We start from the raw sequence: 25,254 nt of genomic DNA on the forward strand, positions 1-25,254 counted from the left end.
ACCTAGATTAGAGTAATAATTACTATCTATATTAATTTCTAAACATTGTTATAATCAAACAGAGAAGAAACGCGCGCCAAACACTGGCTAGCTCTATAGATACTATGACCTATAGATGCTATAGTCTATATATACTATAGTCTAGAAGAAGTAATTCTATGGGAGGTTCAACTCTTCTTTCTTCATTCTTCCTCTATCCCATATCATTCGTTCTAGAACATCTTCTAAGAAGTTTCACCTAAGTGGTAACATTTCTTTCTAAGGGAAAATGTTGTGAGAGAAAGTTGCTAAGTCTATCTTGTGGGCTAGTTTCTTCAGCTAGTCTTGAATCACAGGAATAGCATCGCACAACATCATCGTCATCTTCGTCGTGAAGGTACTTACTTCGCTGGTTTTACATCCTTCTTCTGCAATCTTCCCTCGGCCATTTCACTCTCTTTTTTGGCTTTATAAATATCCTTACGTTGATCTTTTTTTTTTTTTTTTTGGTATCATTTTTTTCTGATTTTTTTTTTTTATGTATATAAGTCATAATACCCCCTTTTATATATATATATATAATTTGTGATTATATATTATATCAGACTTACTCAAAAACTCAACAAGGAAAATGGTTACAATTGTTTATTTTTAACAAGTCTAGGTACTAATAGGTTAAAAAAATTATAAAATTATAAAAAAAGGTTGACAAGACAGGAACCTTAGATTTCTTCTAAGTTCAAACTTAACAACTATCTTCTTCTTTCTTGACTATAAATCACTACTAAGTTATTGCAATGAAGGATACAGTTCTTTTGGTTTAGTTCATTAAACAAAAAAAACAAAAATCTAGCACAACCGAAAAAAAATCACATTTTTTTTTCTTTTTTTTGCATTTTAATCAGTGAAAAAAATACAACTACGTACAAATAAGTTCATTTATATTGTCATATTTTAATGGGGGTATTACGTGCACTAACCCTTGGCATGGTAAATGGTGACCCATTAACTCCATTAAAAAATGTATGGATTTCAAATATAATTTTATATATATATGGTGATTTTACACACATACAAAAATATATATGTAACTGCTATACATCTTTTAATCCCGAATTGTGTATATAAATATTTCCTTCCTTCTGACACAAACTTCTCAAAGAGGTATCTGGTACTACATATTCCCTAAAAAAAGCCTTCGTGAATATATATAAAAAAAAGAAATAAATAATAATAATAACAATAAAAAAATATCTTTAAAAAATCATTACAACTGGAACCCACAAAAAAAAAATAAAGAGAATGTATCTGCATTATTAAAAATTGGATTAGCAAGTTTAACATTTGCTACAACGAACTTAATGCGTTTCTTACCAGGTGCCAATACATGGACGGCGCGAATTGGGGCAACCGAATTGGAGGTTAGACCTTTGGTGGAGCTTTGAGTCTCATTTCTGATGGGTATGGCTGCAGTCAGGCCTATAACCACAGAAAACGTGGTCAGCTGTGATCAGCCTTAGGGGGGTTGGAGGGTTGGTGTGTGTGTGGAGGGGGGGGGGTGTTTGGGGGTGGGGAGTGGAGTGGGTGGGTGAGGGGGGGAGGAAGGAAATGGAGGGGTTGGGTGGTTTAAGGTGGGTGGGGGTGGAGGGGAGGGGATGGAGGGGGTTAGGGGGGGAATGGAGGGTTGTTTGAGGGAAATTGCGTGGAGGGGTAGGAGGATAGGGAGGAAGGAGGGAATTGGGGTAGGGGTAAGGGTGTGATTGGCTTCGAATGGGGGGGGGGGGGTGATTGGTTAGGGAGCTGGGGGTGGGGTTGGGGTTAATTGACGGAGGGGGTGGAGGAGAGGGGTTAGGGTGTGCGGGGGTAAGGGAGGAGGAGGAGGACAAAGTGAGGATAAAAATATCCAAACTTTTTGCATCTCTGGGATAAATTGTGGTGGGGGGGTGGATCGGGGGGGGTAGGGGGTCAGTGGTTATCGTTATGCTAATTATTTGTCTTTTCGCTTTTATTATACATTGTGATTTTTTTCTTACACTGTGATGGTAAGATTAGCGTATATGCGGACTATACAGTTACCCACAAATACAGGTAGACTGGCTATATATGTACATGCATGCACTGTAACTATGTATGTTTATTTGTGTGTGTGTGTGTGTGTGTGTGTGTGTGTGTGTGTGTGTGTGTGTGTGTGTGTGTGTGTGTGTGTGTGTGTGTGTGTGTGTGTGTGTGTGTGTGTGTATGTGATGCACACATAACGTACACGTGTACATATAGATGTACATGTATTTGTACATGTAGGTGTACTTATACCAGTGTATATGTACATGTATGCATACATGCATATATATGTGTACATGTACACGTATTTGTACATATACATGCACATGTATATGTAGGTGCACGTGTAAATAAACTTGTATGTGTTTCTGTGTCTATCTGTTTTTGTTTGTTTGTTTGTTTGTTTGCGCGCGCGCGCGGCGGTGTGTGTGTGTGTGTGTGTGTGTGTGTGTGTGTGTGTGTGTGTGTGTGTGTGTGTGTGTGTGTGTGTGTGTGTGTGTGTGTGTGCCTGTGTACATACAGACATATACATACATGTCTGTGCATGCAAATGTGGATACGCACATGTACCCGTATATATATATGTAACTCCGACAAGTATCTGACGCAAAAACAAATACTTCATTGACAAGAAACGCTCAAAGACAAATAAGATAACCAGCATTACTTTTCTCTTCAAATATATATATATAAATCACATCTACAGGGGAAAATTCCTCCAAAGGGCTCGCCTCTATACAACCAACCCGAAGGTGGGAATTTCCCCTCTAAGGCTGAACACAGCTTTATCATATTACATCATAAACTCGGCAAAGTACAACAGAAGAGCATCCTAATTGTCATAAGAAATGGACGGCACACAATCGTACAGCAAAAGGCTATATATATATATATATGTATATTGTAACATGGGGAGGTTGGGAAGCTTAAGTTCTACAGCAGTTGTAGGGTACACTGAAATAAATCCTTGGAATATATGTATATATATTGTTTTTTTATTGAAATGTCCACTTCGCCCCTGTCGTAAATTTCCCGCCAAAAGCTATGAGGCAAACACAAATTCAAATTATTGGCGGGAAATTACATTCAAAGACTCAGGGACCGTTACATCTCGTTCTATTTCAAATTTCTTTAATGAAGAATTTACGTATTTTTAATTCTCCTTATATATATATAATTTTTTTAAACAAAAAATGAGATGTATGTATATAGCCCTACAATGCTCGTATGATAAAATTCGCAATAAAGTACAAGTATATATATAAAAGGGGGAGGGGGGGCGGGAGGGGGGAGAGAAAGAGATAGAGCTACAACACAGCCATTAATCTCGGCCTCTATAATAATAATAATAATAATGATGCCAAAGAAGCAGTTTTAAGAAGGGGGAGGGCGAGGGGGCGAGAGGGGGGCGGGGGGCGGAGCGGGAGGAAGAGGTAAATCTAAGATTGCCATCATCTTAAAGAGTCTCTGATTACCTATTCAAACGTCAGGCTTTCTCCTCTACCATTACATATAGTTCCCTAACTGGTTCTACTTGAATAATCATAGTCATAGGAAAACACTATGTTCGCGCCTACTCCTAGTTCACCGCCAAAGTTTACTGCACCTCTAAAGAGAAATATGTAAGAAATACACTAGAATTACGAGAGAAATCTAGATTTCACTAGAGTTTCTAGAGTCTAAACATTGGGTCAACCCTTACTCATGCCTCGGGTATCATGCATGCTCAGCTTATATCATCTAGAACACTCTAGACTGAAGTATTTGGCAGAGATACTAAAAGGAAATAGAAGTTGTTTTTTATATGTTGACCATTATATTTATTTTACATACATACATAATCAATTTTTTTTAAATTACTTTTAGGTGGTAGCACTTATTTTTAGGCATACATAATCGCTTCTGGTGGTAGCACGCTTGGCCTCTCTATTTTATTATTTTTTTCTGGCGAATCGACGGCCTAGCGTGTATACCATCAGAGGCATTGTCAGCAGAACAGGATACATTCCACATTGTTCAAAATAAATAAATGATAATGATAAAAAAAAAAGGAAATTGCTACATCGCCGAGTTTTGCCTCGATCTTTAAAAAAAAAATTGTCAGATCTTATTAAAGTCAGCCTTAGTTTACTAATAAAAAAAGAGAGAGAGAGAGAGATGTAATAAACCATCTAATTCCCTTGCCAACCCCCGCTCCCTTTTTTGACCGGTCACCCCCACTCCCCCTGCCCTCCTGGCCACCACCCCCTCCTAGCCACCTATGATGAGGGGGGTGGGGAGGAGGGTTCAAAGGGCGGAGGGGGGAGGGAGGGAGACGGCATCCACCAAAGGGAGGGTAGTGAACTAGGGCGTGGGGTTCCCGTAGACTTGTACGCCACGACTCCCTGGCCGACACAAAGACCTCTATGTGAAAGCATGGGTGTTTGTCTCCCCCCCCTCCCTTTGCTTGCCTGATTTCTCAAGCTACGATGTTGCACGCCATTGCTCCTTCCCAGGCCTATTAAATCGACTGAAAAAAAACTCTTTTCTTTTAAACTTCTATCCCCTCGTTCCGATATTATTAAATAGAGTATATGAAATATGAACTGAAGAAAAAAAAATGACAGAGGGGGAAGTGGCTGTTGCTAGTGACGCTTGCAACTCATATTAATCGTTATTTTAAGAAGAAATGCGTTCGAAATAGGCCCCGGGAGAGTGATCATGGTTGCAGACACCGATTTTTAATCTCATTGAGGAGGGGGGGTCCGGGAGGGGGGATACCTTGGGAAAACAAACTGTAACGATGTCCCTCATGAGAACATCAAAATTACAAGTAGAAAATTACAATTATGATATGCGTAAATTAATTGAAAGAGAAAGAGAGAGAGTGAGAGTATGAAGAAGGGAGAAGAAAAACACAGAATAATATAATAAATGAGAGAAATGCATGCTTTGAAATGGGAAATTTGCTGTTGTTTTTTTTTCCAATGTGACACATTAACATCGTAAATATTCAGAAAAAAATTGTGCAATAGAATGGAAAAAAGAACTTTCTTATTCCCATTCGAAAGGAAATGATCATAATAATAATAATAATAAAAAAAAACACAGAGTCGGGAAGACCCTTTTCCAATACCAAAAAGCTGTGCCATTATTTTTGAAAAGTGAAACACTGCCTGAATACAAATGATATTGGAAGGGGACGGCCGACGATCGCCGTAAGAATGAAACCTTGCATTAAATTTTTTTGTTTTTTTTTTTTGTATTTTTTTTCTCAAATTGTTGTAGCATCAATGGAGCTTTGCAGTTGCACCTCAATGAAGCCTAGGATCTAATTGAAAAGTTGAAACGTGATGGGTGGAGGAAATCAATATATATTATATTTTTTTTGTATTTTTATTTTATATATATATATTTTTAATAGTTCGGGAATCTTCAACCGATGCGTTTGAAAGAGACCAGAGAAAAGGATCGATTAATTTTTTTTTTCCATTTTACGAGTTAGGAAATGAAAACGGACTTTTCAAAAAATAAGTCAACATTTTCGCCCTTCAAAAAAAAAACGAACAGACGTAGAAAAAAAAAAAAAAAAAAAAAAAAACAATAACAATACATGAAAAATAAAATCGTAGCCGAAAAAAAAAAAAAAAAAAAAAAAAAAAATCGAAAAAAGGTAAAAAAAAAAAAAAAAAAAAAACGGGAAAAAATATGAAACACACGAAAGGAAATGAAACGAAGAGGAAGAAGATGATTATGCCTAAGAACGAGATTGTGCTGTCTTGAGATGCACCAAAAAAAAATAAGTTTGAGAGTGTAAGATATGAAAATAATCTTGTACTCTGCGGGAGGGAAGTATGTAATGAGAAAGAGTGACAAGAATAAAGAGAGGAAAGTGCAAAAGAAGATAGGAAAGAGATGAAGGGTATGGGAAAGAGAAGGAGAGAGGAGGAAGAGAGGGAAAGAGGAGGGAGGGAGAGGAGGTGAGGGAGAAAGGGCGAGGAAATGAGGGAGAAAAGGAGGAAAGACGAAAAGGAGATGAAGGAGGGAGAAAGAGAGGAAGAAGGGGAGGTATGGATAACCGGAGTAAAGGAGGGAAGAAGAAAAAGAGAAAAAGACAGAGAATCAAAAAGAAAAAAAAAAAAAGCAACGCATACCATAGAACGAATAACAAAAAACGGGTCAAATAAATAGACAAACAAACAAATAAATAAATAAACGGAACAAAAAAAAAAAAAAAAAATCCCAAAATTGGCGAAAACAGACAAAGACAGAGAGGGGAACGATCAGCTGATCTCTGCTCCCCAACGCCTCAGAAGCCCGGGCATTTCATCCTAAAAGTGAGTAAAAAAGCATTTCCAACGAATATTTGCTTCATACATCACAAACTCACCGAATCAATAAAAAGTAGATATATATCAAGTATTGTAAAATAATATAAATATTTTTTTTTTTAGGGCATTTTAATATTTATGTATATATAATATTCACGCGTAATGAGACCACGAAATGAAAACACATTCTAGCAATTTGTAAAATGGTTGATTTACAGAAAAAAAAAGAAATAGACAGAGAAAAAAAAAAATATTGTACCTCCTTAAAATCAAGGCCGTCCTGATCATTATTTTGAAAATCACGATTATTTCATTACATTTATATTTTTTAATAAAGTTTTGAATGTATTTTCACCATGTTGGTCTATGGCTTCTCTACACTCTCAAACGTCAAAATACCACAACCTTTCCCTGATTTTTAGGAGCCTCAGCACCCTGTGTAGTCAATAAAAAATATAGCAGCGCATCAAATATGTCTTGGGGTACACGAGCGCCCCTGACTAGACCACAAAATGAGTATTATCAACGTCTATCGCAGTTGCATAGTTAAAAAAGTGATGGAATTGGCACTGTTGTACTTCCTCCCTAGTCTCGTTTTCTTCCAGGCGTTTGGAGGGGAACTCTTCTAAAATTCAAAAAAAGAAAAAAGAAAAAAAAAAAAAAATTCGGATAGCCGTATCTATATTTCTTAAAATTTTAGAAATGGTTTGATTTTTTTTTAAATCTTCTTTTTTACAATTCTTAATATATTTCGATAATTTTAATAAAACGGTTTGATCAAAAGTGCAAATACAGTGACGGGTCGAGTTCCCCTGCAGCAAACCTGTTGGCGTGACATCAAAAAAAGCGAGAGAGGGCTTAACGCATCCCCTACATGACTAGGCCTAAATCTTGTGAGAATCGTAGCCAATGACTGGCCTCGTTTCTAAGACGACTTCTAATAACGACTAGGTGCCGCATCCGCCCAAAATCAGGATGCGGTTGAAAATGTGTAATCTCGAGGCGGCCTAGTTCCCTCAACACTAGAATGACCTTACAAATTATATCTGGACACAAACTCTAGAACAAGATCCAAACTAGCTGTGAACTTGACTAGTTTTGCTCTAGCAACATCTCAAGTCTAGATATAACTTGGCCATGCGCCCATCCCTGTGCCAAAACAAAAAACAAAACAGAACAAAAAAAAAAGAAAAAAAAAAAAAATAAAAGTTTGTATTTATATATCAAAAAAAGAGAGATGTATATTACATCACCACAATTCAGTCATTAGTATTAATATAAGCTTCTTTTTTTACAACCAAAAAAACTTTAGATGGGAAAGTTTTTCTAAGTTATCTACGCCGGGCACCAACTTGCACACCAAGGGGAAACCTACTCTAACAGGCCTATTTGTTTAGCAAAGCCGACTTAATCTACCATTAATAGATGGGTTAGTAGCGATGGGAGAAATCATTCAATTTTATCTTTAAACTAGAACTAGAATTCTCTTAATAGAGATATTGCTTATTATTGTTTTTTTTTTCAGTCGATTAATCATTCTTCATGTGCTATATGAGGGAGGGGACTTGCATAAACAAAAAAAAAAACAAAAAAAAAAAAATAGAGCAAACTGAAAATATATATATATCCACGTACAGAGAACTAACATCTAAATGAAAAAGAAGTGTCCAAAACGAGAACGAAAATTAACCACTAGCAAAGCCAGTCAGTTGGTAACAAGGACAGTACTCACTATCTCATTATCGCATTATCTCAACCTAGTCCTGCTTTATCAATATTCTCCGGGTATCAATCGCGTCTCCCTACCGGCCAGTACTTAAACATAAAATGGAATGACAGGAGCATCAACCATTTTGTATGTTTTATTGCTCTTTTTAACTCTTCTAAATAGACAACTTTCAAACTAGCTTATTGTCATTTTGTTTCATTAAAGTTGGAAAATTAAATATTTATGTTTTTTTTTTTTTTTATCTTTTTCTTTTTATAGAATCGTTTCCTTGTCAGGATCTAAAACGTTGTACTATGAGTTGAGGCGCAGTTTGTAGTTCCATCACGTCTACTTTCTTCAAGTACTGACATAAATAAGTTAAATGTGTAGGATGGAGTACGGCTTTCAAGAGGATGTGAAATAAACTGTCACACTTTTTGCGGACTTTCCCGCTGACTTGGACACGATTCTCTTGAAAACTTTGCATTGGCACGCCGTTTGAATTTAGGTATCATTGTTACTCGTGCAGAGAAATGAACGTAATAATGTTCTAATCGTTCGAAAGAGTAAATCTGGCGCCATTCTTCTGCAAAATCTCCAAAGGCGGGATGTTAATTTCGTGTTCCAGTTTTCAACACCCTCTTCGGCCAGGCGTGTTACCCTCCCTCCCTCCCTCCCTATCCCTTCGTTATTCATAATGAATCAAAATTTATATCAAAATTTATCGCAATCCTTTCTTCTTTAATCTAACCTTACAATCCCACTGGAAGATTAGAATTCAAGATTAACCTACAGTGATTTTCCTCTCAGTAACCCGGATTTAAATATTAACCCTGATGAGTATTCCTAAACCTTTTTTTTCTCAAAATCTCTTGCCCATCTACATGCCGGTTTACCTCTGCCTAAAATGCACCCAAAATATAACAGCGCCTTTCTAAAACGGCACAAAAAGAGATAAAACGAAATTTAGCAAAAAAAAAAAAAAAAAAAAAAAAAAAAAAAAATGCTATCATGTGTAGCACATTTGCAGCAAATAAAAAGCAAGGCAAAAAGCCCTTAGCGGCTAATACTCAACTTAATCAAGTTACAATAGCTGTTTACGACAAAGCGAGAAAGGAAGAGAACAAACAAAATACCGCAAGTACTTAAAATGCAACGTGAAACTCAAAAAAAAAAAAAAAAAGTCTAGCAATAACTTACGATTACAATTTGCAATCATCACCAAATCCGGGCACATATAAGATAATTAATAAAAGAAAAAACAAGAAGAAACAAATAATAATCGCTGCAACCTCCACCTCAATAAGCCTACATGGTACAACCCCCCCACGTTAAAATCTCCCCCCCCCCAAAAAAAAAAAAAAGTAAGAAAAAAAAGAGAGAGAGAAGAAAAAATCTTGTTCGTGCCTCTGAGCCTTGGCCAAGCCGTACCCTCCAACAGTCAAGGCACTCCAAGACGACCTAATACATGTTCATCACAGAAACAAGAAAACACCACTGGACTCTCACGCCGCAGTGCCACCGAGGCTCGAACCGCCGTCTTCCACCTTCCCCTCAGGGTCTTCACACGCCTCGCTGGGGACGCGGCATCTCATTTAAATGTCATTTCGCGAGTTTCTGGTGACAGAGGAGTCGAGAGTTCCCTCCTTTTTTTCCGAAAAGTTACGGGACCCGGAGGCTGGCCGGGAGGCGCTGGCTGGCGGTTGAAGGTGCCAAGAGAAAAGGAGGGGGGAGGGGGATAAAAAAAAAAAAAAGGGTGAAGAGAAAACAAGTTTGAAAATTGAGGGAAGGTGTAAATACAACGGCCGAGCCTCGTGTGACTTTCGCCCAGCCTCGAGGAAATGAATGTACGCGTTTCGACCCGACCTGACCCGACTTCCGGACGCCGGGTACTCGTGGGTCAAAGGTCATAGCCACAAAAGCCGGTAAGCCGGAGAAGAGCCATCGATCAAATACAAATGGATGAAAAAAATAAATGAAGCATGCAAACAAACCAATAAATAATAATAATAATAATAATAATAATAATAATAATAATAATAATAATAAAGAGGAACAATAGAACCTCCACCAAAAAAAGGCTCTTTACTCTCGACGACTTCTTAAAGATAAAAATAAGAAACGCCAAAAAACACTTTAAAAATCTCCCAAAGAAATTTTTAAAAAGTCCGAGACGCGAGCGAGTCCTTCCGACCTCCTCTTCGCCGGCGTCCGAAACGCGCGAGTCCGATTTCGTATCTTAACCGATATCTTAAACAAAACCGCAAACCGAGAACACCGAGACGTGACCTTAGATAAGCCGTTTGAAGCCTTAAGGATGCTGTGCGGACATGTGAACAGCTGGACTTGGAAAACACGCAAATAAATGGGGAAAGGGATGAGAGAGAGAGAGAGAGAGAGAGAGAGAGAGAGAGAGAGAGAGAGAGAGAGAGAGAGAGAGAGAGAAGAGAGAGAGAGGGGGAGGGGAAGAAGAAGGAGAGGGGGGACGGGAAAAGGGGGGGAGGGGAGAAGGGGGAGAGCGGGGAGGGGAGAAGGGGGAGAGGGGGGAAGGGAGAGAAGGGGGAGGGAGGGAGAGGGAGAGAAGAAAGAGAAAGACAGAAAAAGAAAAACGGACACACACAAAATTACTTTCCCACCCTTGCAATGAAATCAAACAAATCTCGTTTTTTGAAAAAAACAAAAAAAAAAGAAACAAACACACGTCCAGCACTGACCAACTCAAAACAAAGACAAACCCCGAAAGATCAGCTTATCGCCAGTAATGCCCCGGTGCTCACGCCTTCAGCTCATCTCCCAAGCAGACCACAAACAATGCATCTGCAGAACACGAGCTTAATCATCTCCGCCTCATTCAGTGAAAACAAGTGACACGGATTTCTCTCTTCTTCGTTGTTTCCGAATTCGATTTGGCATGAAAGCTGTTGAGAAACTTTTATATATATATATACATATACGTGTATGTAAAAATCACGTCTATGTATATATCCACGTATAATAATCATACTGAAAGGGACACATACACACACAAAAAATTAGTCGATGATAGCATCAGTCACATGAGTCCTGGAAATGCCGACACTTAAGTGTTCTTTAGAGAATCAGCTCCCTCTCCTTCATATAGCTAAGGTTAAGTGACTTAAATAAAGCATTGCAGGAAGGAAGTCCTGCAAGTGGATGGATCCTGAAAATTGGGATGGTATCAGATCTAAGCCGTAAAATTTGTCAAAGTCTTTCCTTCATGCCCCCCCAACAAAGTGTAAAAAAATCTCCTTTTTTTCTATTTACCCCCCCAGATAAACCTAGAGTTAATCATAAAAAAGACGGTAAGGGGAAAAAAAGGAATATAAAAAGGGGACAGCAGAATCTTCCGTCGTCTTCAAAAAAGAACAAAGGAGAAGAAAAAAAAAAGATTCCCTTCGAAAGCGACGACGTCAAAATGACAAAGAATCGTTCTGTGATATCATCATCATCATCATCAACAGAGTTATTATTATTGTGATATCATCATAATTGTCCTGTGAACTCTCCCGTGTAGGCCAGAACAAAGCAGGCCCACACACACACACACCTCTCTCTACAGGTGTATTATTATTAACCTTTACTGTTTTAATTAGATAGGTCTATGTACACAAAGTTGCAGCAACAAGATTGAATAGGAAGTGTCCCTCAAGAAGAAGCTTAACCCTTTTTTAACTAGTGCTTGGATTCCTTCAGACAGGGAGGTGGAACTTTTTTTTTTTAATTCTGATCTTATCACCATGTCAAAACCATCAAATTTCCAAATAAGGGGGAAAGGGGGGCCTTAGTTTTTTTATGGTTAAAGATATCATTTTTGGGGGTTATGTTTGTTGGTTTTGTTTTTTTTTTGTATTTTTTTTTGTCGAGTCTTTTATATGTTTGTTCGTTAAATGCTAACAATAATCACAGAAGAAATCAGTTCTGAACGGCGAGAGGTGAGAAGGGCGCCACAGGTAGCACTATAAGGTCCATAGGCTATATACAAGGCATGAGAGTTTCGGCTTGCCAGGCCTAGAGCGGGCCGGGTTCAGGTGTGCCCAACCAGGTTTAAAGCCGGATTCAACCCGATATATTCTCCCAAAGGAAACTTGCCATCAGGCAAAATTCCAACAATCCCTGGGAAAAGAAACAAGAGAAAATCAAAATGGTGACCTACACCTTGTGTTAAGCTTTGATATATATATATTTCACTAACTTTTGATATCACATTCATTAGAAATATATAGATATGAAAGTCAAAAAAAAAGAGGAAAAAAAATCTTGCCACATATCTACACTCATCGTAGCAAAGAGAGAAGAGAGTTTGAAAGGAGAAGAATTGACAAACAATGAGTACTGAATCAGGACAAAAGAGAACATGGTACTCCACTGCAATCCAAAAAACAAAAAACAAAACAAGAAAAAAAAAGAAGAAACTACGAATTTTGCATCTATGTACCTTGAAGATGAGACAGAGAGAAGTCTCCTGAGCTTCAACTCCTTTTAAGACGAGAGATCACTCCGTAAACTATCTTGCTGCTACAACTACCAACACACTGCTACTGATAGTGAGTGCCCCCTGGGAGGTAGGGGAAGGCCGGGGGGGGCCACTTGGCATCTCACTCCTGACAACACCGGAACGACGATATGGCGGAGTGGTTGTGATTCATAGAAATTTTATACACTTCCTCTTTAATATCTTTATCTTTTTGGATGACATGGTATATATATATATATTTTATAGACATAGATCTCTTTTACTGTTGGATTAATTAATTCCCTAAAGAGAGTTCTTCTTTTAGAGGTGTTCATTTCTTTAAAACATCCTTTGTTTTTTTTTCTGATCAAAATCATCTAAACAAAAAACAAAAAACAAAAAAACAACAACTACGAGGACTCGAAATGCTTGTCTAAAAAAGGAGGCCTAATTGGGTACCTTTTCAATGATTAAGCAGGTTAACCAAACAAACAAAAAAAAGGGTCATCAAAAATGTTAGTCATTGAAAAGATATCCAACCTAATGGCATTTTTTTTTTTTTTTGTATTGATATCATTTGTTTTATATTTCTTACTATCTTTCAACATCTGGATCCGTTCCCATATCGCCGAAGGGGTTAATTAGCAAAGAAAACAATTAAAAAAAAATAGTACATAAACAAAAATAAAACTCATAAATAAAAAAATGGAAAAAAAAACAACAATGTATATATATATAAAAACAATTATTCTATCGACTGTTATACAAATGCGAAGCTACGGTCATTTGCCCAAAGTCATAGCAGCCTACGCCAGGAAAACCACACAAGGCCTACGACCCTAGAATACAATACATGTACTCTTGCCTACACGCAGCTGCGGGGTGTTAAAACTTGCCTTTGTTGCTCTAAGGTCAAGAAAATAGATCATGCATCAAAGCCAAAATGATGGTGTTAAGTGCGTCTTTTCAGAACGCTTTTTTTTTCCTTCTTTTTTATAAATATTGGTTGGGGGCTATTGGAAAATAGTATCAAGTTGCTATGTCTTTTTTTGTTTTTTTGTTGTTGTTTTTTTTAGTAAATTGTTTCCTTCAAAACTTTGTAAATGTAGATCCTATGCTCGTAAACTCAACAATTGGGTGACGGCATTCGAAAAAAAAGACGGAACAGTTCAAAAAAAAAAAAAAAATATTCACATAATATTTGCAAATCAAACAATCCAAAAATTGGATGGTCTGGAAGGGGGAAAAAATAGATATATATATCATATAAATGCATTCAAAAGACTCGCCGGAAATATGGCCTGCAGAGTCGATTCCCTTGGAAAAAAGAAAAAAAATGAGAGGGAGTCATACAATACAAATATATTTCTTGGTCTGAGTTTTGACAATGAACAACAATTTGGAAGGTTAAAAGCCATCCCCATTTGCAGAGCGAGTTACAACTGCAAGGCATGCAGGTTATATAGACCCAAATCGACCGGGTGGGGAACACACAGCGCTGCTATACCAGTGTTTAAATTACCTGCTGGATAAGGAAACCCAAAGCTCGGGTAACTGGCATAACCACGACCTGCATAGGCGGCGTAAGCGGCTGCCTGGATACCTGCAAAGAAAACGGGAATAGGAGGGGGGTGTTACTCAAGATTAAAAACAAGAGGTCAGTATAAAGGAATGATATGGAACTTAATGCATAAATTTTCTCTTCCTATCTTGATATGTTGAAACTAGATTCAGTGCTCTTGTGGTGGTCATTATTGTGAAATTCTTAGTTCAAAAAAATTAGAGATATATAAATATAGTACGATTTTTTTTTTTCTAAAAAGGAACATTTATGTACGTATATTTTTTTAAGGAAGTGAAAAAAAGAGATTAAAAAACTATGCGAAACAGATTTGGTTCTAAATCCTACTTTTAGATTAAAACTAATGGCACTGGACACATGCAGTAACAATCCTAAATCAGATATATATATTTTTTTTAATTAGCTTCGTACTGCGTTTACGTAAAAAAAGACATTCTAAGTTGTTTTGGCATATAACAAAGCTCAAAAAATTCTATAAGATATACCTCTGGCAACAACCCGTGACTAGTACAAACTACTTGTCCAACTAAGGAGCGGGACACGAGAGATTTTTCTAGAATCTGTCCACTTAGGTAGCAAAACAAAAATATATATCACACAACTACAGAGAGAGAAAAAAAATTACAAATAAGAACAACAATAATACATATTTGTTGTTGGGAGTCTCTTTGAATATTATTATTATTATTGTTTTACTTTCCCTGAATTTGGAACCAATGAACATGTGATATTTCAAAAGTTTAAAAGCGTAACAGTTTTAACGACCTCCTTACTGCTTTGACAGTTAACTGGATGGACTGTATTGTATTCGTCCCAAGCTGGTGCCTGAGGTATCGTGAGAATTAAAAAAATATCATACCAGCCACACTCGAACCTGTCTCTTGATCTTACTATTATTATTTAACATTATCAGGCAATGCAAAAAAGGGGGGGAGGGGATTCAAAACCAGTTAAGGGTGGCTACTATTATCAAGTGTTATACTGTGTGCTCAAAATGCGATGGCTTCATTTTTTTCTTCTTTTTTGACAAGAAAAAATAGGAAGCATGATTTTTTTTTTCGGGGGATCTGTATATGAGATTTATATTACCCCCTTTCAAAAAATAGTAAAAATACCGCCCTTCGCTGACCATTTGTTTGTGTGTATGTCTTCCAGAATATGCATGTTTTTGTCACTGTTTTCTGTGATTCTCAGGAATATTTCACATGTATTTTATATTATAAAAAATTTGTTTTGTTTTATTTTTTTGTGTTATTCAAAGCTTGGTATATTAGCCCAGAATTAAATGAATTAAATGTTAATTCAGGTCTCATACTAAATGTCTGTATTTTCATATTTCTTTTTTCTGTTTTTGTTTTGTACGATTAATAGGGAGGGATATATTTCACTTTAGGGAATATGTACTTGTGATTAACGTCTGTCAAGAAATGCAAACCCTCTTTATAAAAAAAGAAACTAGGGTGATTAATTTGATAGCATAATTATGACACAAGCGAGGGACATCTTGACATACATACATTTAAATTAATCTTCAACATATTTCTAATAACAATTTCAACCTCTCAGAGAACAACCCAAGAGTTTATAGAACAAAAATATAATCTCGTTTTTGGTTGTGGACCCAGACACTTTTTCCTATATAATGTGGAAGGAAATTAATAGATCTTCCTTTCCACTAAAATATAAGAAAGTCACATATCTTTTTAGAATATTTGCGATGCTTTTTTTTTCTTTTTCAATCTGTTACCAGCAACCTTTTGCAAATATGTCTTGCATTTTGCCATTGTTGTTCATATACACATTTGCATATATCTGTTGTTAACAAAGGTCATTCCTCGATTTACTATTTTCCTCATAAAATATTTTATGTACTCTCAACAGGCTGAGCTTTAATTTCAGCCTATTATTTCTTTTTTTTCTCACTCTCTGTTCCACTGATTTATGAAATATATGCAATGTTTTTTTCCTTTTTTTTCTTTTCCTTCATATTTTTCCTTCATCACAGTGACTTCTGGGCGCCTCGGGGGGGAGGGGTGTGTGTGTGGCAGATGGAACACTGCCCGAAAAACACTGACTGCGACGCGGATAAGATACTGATCAGTGGCCACTTGTCTACGTAATACACTGACTAGAGGAATACTTGTCCAGCGACTACACTACGCAAGTGGAACCGTCTAAGTACACCACTGACAGACGAAATACTGGAACTACTGCCTGGTAACTACACAACTGGAATACTTAACTAGTACTACAGGAACAAGAGAGCAGTTCACCGTAGCTCGTGGTACAATGCTTCAAAATACTACACCGACAAGTGGAACACATATTCAAGTACTACACTGTCAAAAAATATATATATATATTTCTTAAAATATGGTTGGAAAAAATGTGTAAACAAGCGACAGGGGGGGAGGGGGGAATAAAAAATTCAAATAACGGGGAGGGGGGGGGGGGGGAGGAAAATGTGTTCCAATGTTTGTGTACTACTTCTGTGATCCACGTCAGCAGGTCACTTGTAGCCAGGGAAGCTAAAGTGACCCGTGGCCCTCTTATCCAGGTACTACTCTGAAAGATACTCCACTTGCTACAGTGGAATGACTGGCAGCCCAGCCACCCAGCTACTACACAGACAGGTGATCCACTCGCTCCACCAGCTACAGTACAGGTGATCCACTTGTCTATAAATACTACACAGTGACAAGTAATTCAACTGGTTCAGCGGATACTACAGTGACAGGTGAACTACATTATCCAGGTACTACAGTGACAGGCGACCGAGCCACCTGCCCCAACACTACAGCACGGCAGGTGGCGGCCCCCGCTCGCTCAGCCGCCTCCCCTGGACGAGGAGGGACCCGCTTAGAGTAGGTTTTTGCAAGCCCCCTTTTTATTGATTTTTTTGAGACTATGACTTTGTGAGTGTGGTAGTAGTAGTAGTAGTAATGGTGGTAGCCAGCGAGGGGCGGTGTGGAAGATGCTACGGGACAGGCTCGAGGGTTGGCGGGACTCACGCCGGGGGAGCCTACACGAGGCGCTCAGGCCCCCACCAGGAGGGAACACCCGTGGAACGTCTGGGCATCCACGCGTGCTCCGCTTGCTCCACCTACTGAGTTCTCCTTCGCGTCACTGTTTCCGTCCGCCGCTCTCGGCTGACAAGAGCTGGTGCTCGCTGGATTTTTTTTTTTTTTTTTTACTATGATTATGATTTGTAAGGATGATTATTACTAATGAATTTATCATCATTGGATAGGTCATTTGTATATTTTTTTTTTGGGTACGTCTGGTTTTTTTTTTTTTATATGATCTACTATTTTTATTTTTTTTTACTATTTTTTTTTTCTAAGTGAGCAGCATTATCTAAGGTAGATTCGGAACTGGTGACGGAGGTGTAGCAAGTCTGAGGGGGCTAACCTTGTGTAGGCTACCCCGGGTGGCTAGCATAGTAACAAGAAGAAATACATACCATCAGGGAGAGCTCCCAGCGACCAAACTAGATCTAGAACATTTGAGAGGAAAGAGAAAAAGAACTAGATCAGACACCTTGTCATGAAGGCATTCAATATGAGTTGACAATTATGACTGCAATTGGAAACTAGACACAAAAAGGTTTGGATCCCCAAATGATTGATTCTAATTGCATTTAGGAGTAGCCCACACTTTGGAGAAACACATGAGAACTCCAAGATTGAATTATTTTACTAAGAGTCCAACAGGGACGAGTAAAAAAACAAATTATCACTAAGGAATATGCTATAGACCCGCTATTGGTCACTGGGAGCCGTGCCAAGCTTGCCATGCCGCTCACCAGCCAATCAGATTTGAGAATTAGACTTATAGTGTTCTGGGCCGGCCAGACACTAGATGCTTTGAGGTTTCTGATCTCTTCACGTTCATAGTCGGCCCCGCAGGTACGCCAGTATGTGTGCCTGGCTATGGAGGGGTACAGCGGAATAGAGAGGTACATACAGAGGTACAGATATATGTGCTCATAGCCGCCTACGAGATCAGGACACCTGGGTTATTCTGTCCATGTAATGAAATGAAGCACAACAAAAAAAGAGGAAAAGTTCTCGAGCGACATCTTTTTTTTTGTGTTTGTATTTTTTTTTTATTTTTTTTTTATCTTTTTTTTGGTTGTTGTTGTTGTCTAGTCATTCTTTCATCTTCAGGGAAAGAAGATTTATAATTATCTGATGTCTCTACTGTTTTCTAAAAGATCTATATCGGCTCTACTAGCTATGACTACTCTAGAAAGGGGCTAGAACTAGATAAAGACAAACAGTAAAGGTACGTTCAAAATTTTGTTTATTCTATCAACAATTATAATACAAGGCTTGATGCCTATGGTAAACTAGTATATATACTATCATTGGCACATGACATTACTAAAAGATTTAAAGGCCTCTTTAATGGAATTTTATGATAACCAAAAACCCTGTCATTTGGTACCAATTAAGTACTAAAAAATCACATAGGCCATTCCTGAAAAAGCCTTGTAAGTGGGTGTCATTGTCTTCCATACGCAGTAGACAAACGCAGCCCCGCCCTCCATAGCTATAAGACCACAGTAATGATATTCACAGCTAAAATCCTCTACAACTGCAGGAAAAATACAAATGGACCCCATGTCGTACAGTGACGAAATACAATAAATTGTAGTAAAATGGTAATCAGCAGGCACGGGTTCGCTACGTCTCTCTTGTTTCGCTAAATAAACTCTTCGCTAACTTTCTCTCCGTTTTTTTCAATCTTTTTTTTTTGTTTTTTTTTGTTTTTTTGTTTTTTGGAACAGGCGTGTATCGTTAATCGCGCGCGCGTCTGTTTCTTTGTTTTGATATATAGCACTTCTATATACGAATATATAGATAGATAGACTGACCCTCTGCTGGCTAGATCTGTATAGCATGATCATTCTTAAAACCTACAACTATACTAGCTCAGTTACAATCTATTTTCGTGAAACTCTAGCATCTCCTGGCCGGCGTTGCATATTACCGAACCAAAACCAAAAAACTGACCGAGAAAAAAAAAAAAGAAAAAAAAAAACTAATGTAAAAAAGTATATATATATTTTTTCCTGGATTATCTTCATTTATTATTTTTATGTATTTATTTATTTATGTATTTATCTATTGTAAGGTAACTCACCTCTATCTCATTAATAATACCTCTGTGCGCCGACTGCTACTGTATTACAAAAATGTGTGCACACTGAAGCACTCCCTCAAACGCGATATGTAACATTTAAACTATCCTTTAAATGTATGTAAACTATGTTAACGTAAACTCAGATTTGGGATCATTATTAGGAACTCTAAGAAAAACGGTTACGTAGACATAGGCCTCGAGTCTTACGTGTCTAAACCTATTTAATTGAAAAAAATAAGAGGATTTGATTTCCTCTTCTCAATCATCTTCTGAATCTATGAAACGACGTGTTTTTCAGCTTGAAAAATTGAGCAGAAACTTTGCCTTCCAACACAGCGCGTGTGTACTGTGTGTATATATAGATATATGGATATAGATATATAGATATATGTTTTGTAACCCGTGCTATGTTGCAAAATCCGTTGAATTAAGCCTCACCACCCACTCCTATCTCTCTTTCTCTCTCTCTCTCACTCCCGCATTTCCTCCGTGAACGTGAATTAATTATTATTACTCACAAACTGCCAAAAAGGAAGAAAAAATATATTTCCAAAAATTTTTTAAGACGAAAGAAATACATTTTCCTAGCATGAAAATGAAAAAAGTCTCTTTCGACCATACGCTGATTGGCAACTATCAATGATACAGTATTTCTACCAGGTTAAGAAAGTCCAAAAAAATCCAACAACCAAAAAATTTTCACAAAAAATATATATACTAAAAAAATTAAAAAAAAATAAAAAAAAATAATCATTCTTACAAAAGAAGCATTACGATGTGCCTCCTAAGTCCCCTAAAGATCAATTATCTAGTCTGTATAAAAGTATAAAATATCTGATCTAAGACGATGAAAGTGTGCTCAACCCTCCCCTCTCCCTTTCCCCTTGGCTTGGTTTGAGCTTTAACGATTGGACCGTTTTCTGTGCGCCTCTAAAAATCATGCTATTAAAGGGGGGGACTAAACTGGATTAGTTTATAGCTTTTTTTTTTTGTATTCTCTTATTTATTTTCTTTCTTTCTATCTCTGTTTTTTTTATTTGGAAATGATATCAAGAGTCGATGTGATCACCTACGTGTTCGTGTTTGTCTGCTTGTTTGTTTTTTGTCTGTTCTTTGTTTGGTTTAAAATTACTTTCATATTTTCTTATATATATATATATGATACCCAGAGCTCTAGCTTCATCTTACCGTTGGTTGCCTGACTCAAATTGACAATAGAAACCTCGTCATTGCATAGACGTTTTGAGGCAGAATACCTTCTCTCTTTACAAAGTTAGTAAAGAAAAAAAAAAAAAGTTTGAGAAAAAAAATATATATTATCTTTGGAATCGGATGATATTTGGTTTGATTTTCAGAGTTTGATCGCATGGTTAGACTTTACTTTTAATAGATATATAGCTATATATATATATTATTGGATTGCCTTGCTCGCCAGAAAAAAAATATATATAAACAATATAAATACTGTTTCTAAGAAAGCAAAAAAGGATTTTTATTTGATTTTTTTATATATTTTATATTTTTTGGTTTAAAGTTTTTGAGTTTGTTTTATTTTCTCTCTCTTCAATCCACGGTTTCTATTGCGAATTTTATTTTGCGTCCAAAAAAAAATAATAATAATAAAAAAAGAATTAAAAACCTATAAAGTACTTTGAACGTGCTCTAAATACGTAAATTAAGTGCCTGAGAGGTTGTCCCTGATAGAACATTGATTAAGTGATCTTCAGCTTTTCCTATATTATGCCAGAAACCATATTGCTTTTTTTTTTTTTTTAATCTTTAGCTCTTCTCGAGGGATGAAGCCGGTCGCTTTTGATGCTCAAAATTCTACTCATCATTTATTACTCTGTCTTGTATTTATTTATTTTTTTTGTCATATATACTCAAAATTCATATTAAAAACTACGATAAAAATGTTTATACGCTTCAAAGGACACTTGTAATATATTATCTCTAACTACAGACTCCTCAATAATACAACAGTAGTGAAGGGCTTAGGCGCCGCCCTCACCTACAGTATGTCAAGAAAAATAGTCTCCAAACAAAATCAAAAAGACGTGGAAGAGGAATTACCACAAGTTTGGGTAAATATACAGAGCGTTCGCTAGTCTACAATCATCCTCTACATCTGCGTTACAACTATGGAGGGGGGCGCGGTTATATAGCCAAGCGAAACACAAAATAAATAATAATAATAAAAAGTAATTAAAAAAAATAAGAGGAACAAGAAAAAGAAGAATAAAAAGAAAGAAAAACAACATATAGAAGACAATGTGAGTGTACAGAAAAAAAAACATTTGCAACACAGCATGAAATATGTTCACACTATCATACACTATCACCATGTTAACACCTTGACGTGGCCTGGGAGGAGATTCTTCCTTACGCGGCCAGACACCAGCCTTCGAAGGGTTTGTTTTTGTTTTTTTGTTTTTTTTTGTTTGTTTTTTTTCAAATCCCTCTCCCTTTGACCACTTAAGGGGTTAAGTGTACGCAGGTAAAATTATACGTCTCCTATACTGGTATCCAAACCTTTTTATGCAGCACATGTAAGTGGCTACGTAAGTACTGTGGCCTAGTAAGTACTGTACTCTTACGTAAGTCACTTGGTCCACGTAAGTACATGGCGTAATATGAAGTACCAGAGGCGTAAGTAGGGGTGAGTACCAGGGGCCACGTGCGAGTCGCCACCTCTCGGGGCTGAGTTAATTAAGTACCTCTACCGTGCGCGCAGGTATACATATATACATACACATTCTTTATATATATATAAATATATATACAAACCACACACATACATCTTTATAATAATATATATATATATATATATATATATATATATATATATATATATATATATATATATATATATATATATATATATATATATATACATATACATATATATATCCATCAAAGTTGGGGCAAGTTCGCAAAGAGCCTGGGGTTCGTGGTGGGTTGGCCCGCACTTGGACCCCGGTACAAGCATCGACTTAGGCCGTGGTTATTGCCAGTACCCCGTATGAGACAGGAGAGCAGAACAGCGCTATAACCTATTTACATCAATACAGCAGTATCACTTCATTATTATTATTATAGTAGCATTGCTTCTTATCACTTAAGTATGATGTACTTCACAAGAACTTCACCACTGCACTTGACAACGAAGGGAAGACAAGACATCTAAGCTTGACATTAAAGTGAATATTTAACCTTTCATAAGTATTGCATAGACATTGGAAAGAAGTGAATAATAATATTGGAAATCATTTGAATAATATACGCTGTCATTATTTACTTGCACAAAAAACTAATACAGAGAAAGCCCTAAGACATCCTGACCCAGGTGGGTAGAGTTGGGTAGTTCAACCACATAGCAACGACCTTTTTTAAAGAACAAAAAGAAAAAAAAAATGGAAAAAAAAGGTAGAGAACAACGTCCAGCCTTCCCATATAAGGTAATTATAAACATTGCCACGTGAAGTAAGTCGCCGGGAGGACCTTAGCCCTTACGGCCTTGTAGCAGAAGGTCCAAAGTAGAACCAGGCGCTCCCGACATGCGATGGGTGGCAACAATACAGTAAAGAGACTTCTCTCCTCAACACCAACTCGTGTGCAATTCAAACTTTACTTGGTTAGTACGGGAAACTACGCAATACTGAATAATGTTATTTATGAAGACTAGCAAAGAAAAAATAAAAAAGGTGATAAGCGGTGACTAGAAAAAAAACTAAGATAATGATGTATACAACACTAGGGCAACATAAGCTGTGTACACGGCTGTGACCATGGGTGGGCGCGATCACCTACACTATTTATTTGGTGTAATCTTTGGCCTGACAGGTACCAATACCGCGGGGGGAGGGGGAGAGCCTGGTGAGGTGCCCAGGGGACCCTTGCACAGTTCACAGCCCGACAAAGTGAAGGAGGTCATGACCGTCCCAGCCCCGCCTAAAGAGTGAATGTCGTGACGCCCCGCGCGGCCCCGGGAGGGCGGCCCCAAGAGGGCGGGGCCTGACCCGGGAGGGCGGGGCCTGACCCGGGCGGGCGGGGCCTGACCCGGGGCCGCGCGGTCACCAGCCAAGTAAAGTTTGGGTCGCACGCAAGCTTGGCTCGGCAGCTATGGTAGGCTACACGCTACAGGGTGGGGGAGAGGGCGGCCTGCACGGCGGCCTGCCCGCGGGCGGCCACGGTGCAGCTCGCCCCCCCCGGCCGATCATCATTATTGCTGGGGGGCCCCGTTGGCCGTGGCGGCTGCTGGAGATGGTTCTGCTGCTGCTGCTTGTGCGCCTACTCCCAGGGTCCGCGGCGCCCCGGGGCCCGGGCGCGGGCGGACGTGGGCGTGGGCGCTCACAGGCCCACGGGGATCGGGTAGGTGGGCACAGTAAGGCCTTGCATGCCCAGCAGGTTGGACACGGAGTAGCCCAGAGAGTTAGTGGTGGTGGTGGTGGCCGGCTGCGTGGTGAACGCCACTCGCTTGCAGCCGCTCATGTCCATAGCGTTGGCGGCGCCCACGCCCGCGTCCAACCCGTACATGGCGCCGTAGCCAGGCAGGCCCGTGGCCAAGTGGCCCGACACCATACCGCTCGCTGCGGCCGCGGCCGCGCCCACCGAGGCCAGGCCGCCGAGGGACGCGGGCGTCACCTGCGGCAGGCTGGTCAGCGGCAACTGACTGGACGCGGCAGCGGCGGCGGCGGCGGCAGGCAGGGAGTAGGGCGCGTAGCGGTAGGTGGCGAGTGGTGGCACCGGGGACACCATCACCAACTCACCGTAGCCGCCGCGCCCGCCTCCTCGTCCGCGACCAACACTCGTCGGCAGCATTACTTCCTTCGGCTGGGCCTTCTTGCACTCCACCTGAGGGTACAGCAGCGCCAGGTTATCAAGGGCCGGCTCGGCCAGGGACTCTATAAGCACCTGTCCGGATGCCTTTACGCAATCGCACAACAACACACTGAGACTGGCACTCGCAGGTTGGCACTGGCACTCGCAGGCTATCACTCTAACGGGCACTCCCAGGCACTCAAAGACTCAACTCACAATGGCACTCATAACAGACACGCTCACGGTATACACTGGTTTTGAAACAAACACACAAACATAAAAAAAAATATCACACACACACACACACACACACACACACACACACTAAAGTACACATGCCACACAACTGAAGCAAGTTAAAACTGACTTTTATAATTTTCCAATAACGATCAACTTAAGCAAAACAATAACAAGAACAATAATCAGAACATTAAAAAAATAATAATAAAAAAAAACTCACTAAATCACACGGACTTAGGGTAAAAAGGGAGGAATATAAGGTAATGGAAGATGAAAAGAGGAAGACGATGCAAGATGAGGGGAAGAGGAGGGGATGCGAAAGGGGTAGAAAGGATATAAAAGAAGACAGAATATAAGGACATAGGGGAAATATGAAAGAGGGAGAGAGAGAAGGGGGGGGGGGTGCAGGCGTAAAAAAGTTGCAACGAAATTTCCCTCTCCATCTCGCTGCTCAGTTAACAACCAATATTCCCGATTTTTTTTTTTTTTGAAGTTACTGACCGTTGTTGGATAGGACTATTTTCGCCCAAAACCGAGGAATAAAAAAATATGTAAATAATACCCTACCCAATAAACGGAATGATACGAAGGGTACGAGAACGCGCATGGATAGATGAAAGATGAAAGGAAAATGGAGACAGAGATAGGGAGGGATAGAGAGAGAGAGAGAGAGAGAGAGAGAGAGAGAGAGAGAGAGAGAGAGAGAGAGAGAGAGAGAGAGAGAGAGAGAGAGAGAGAGAGAGAAAGAGAAAGAGAAAGAGAGAGAGAGAGACACACAAACAGACACACAACAAAGAAAAGCCAAAGAAAGAGAAAAAAGGAAACAGACGAAGACAAAGAGAAAAAAAAAAGAAATACGCAGAGAGAGAAAATGAGAGAAAGAGGCACAGGAGACGTTCACAATAAGCAAGTTCCCCTCATGTTCCCCTCACGT

The 25,254-nt window shown here is 38.8% G+C and overlaps 1 protein-coding gene across 1 annotated transcript in view; it reads right to left on the reverse strand.

The window, feature by feature from the left end:
* Positions 1–25,254, reverse strand: part of LOC119572624 (RNA-binding protein Musashi homolog Rbp6-like) — a gene marked incomplete at its 5' end in the record, with an annotated part of 56,276 nt that overhangs the window by 2,376 nt on the left and 28,646 nt on the right. The window contains 4 exon segments of the mRNA XM_037919729.1: positions 1,354–1,458; positions 14,052–14,132; positions 17,575–17,607; positions 24,029–24,113. Coding sequence (XP_037775657.1) covers positions 1,354–1,458; positions 14,052–14,132; positions 17,575–17,607; positions 24,029–24,113 — 304 coding nt within the window.

The sequence above is a fragment of the Penaeus monodon genome, chromosome 4 (assembly GCF_015228065.2).
Source record: "Penaeus monodon isolate SGIC_2016 chromosome 4, NSTDA_Pmon_1, whole genome shotgun sequence".
In the NCBI taxonomy this organism is placed as follows: domain Eukaryota; kingdom Metazoa; phylum Arthropoda; class Malacostraca; order Decapoda; family Penaeidae; genus Penaeus; species Penaeus monodon.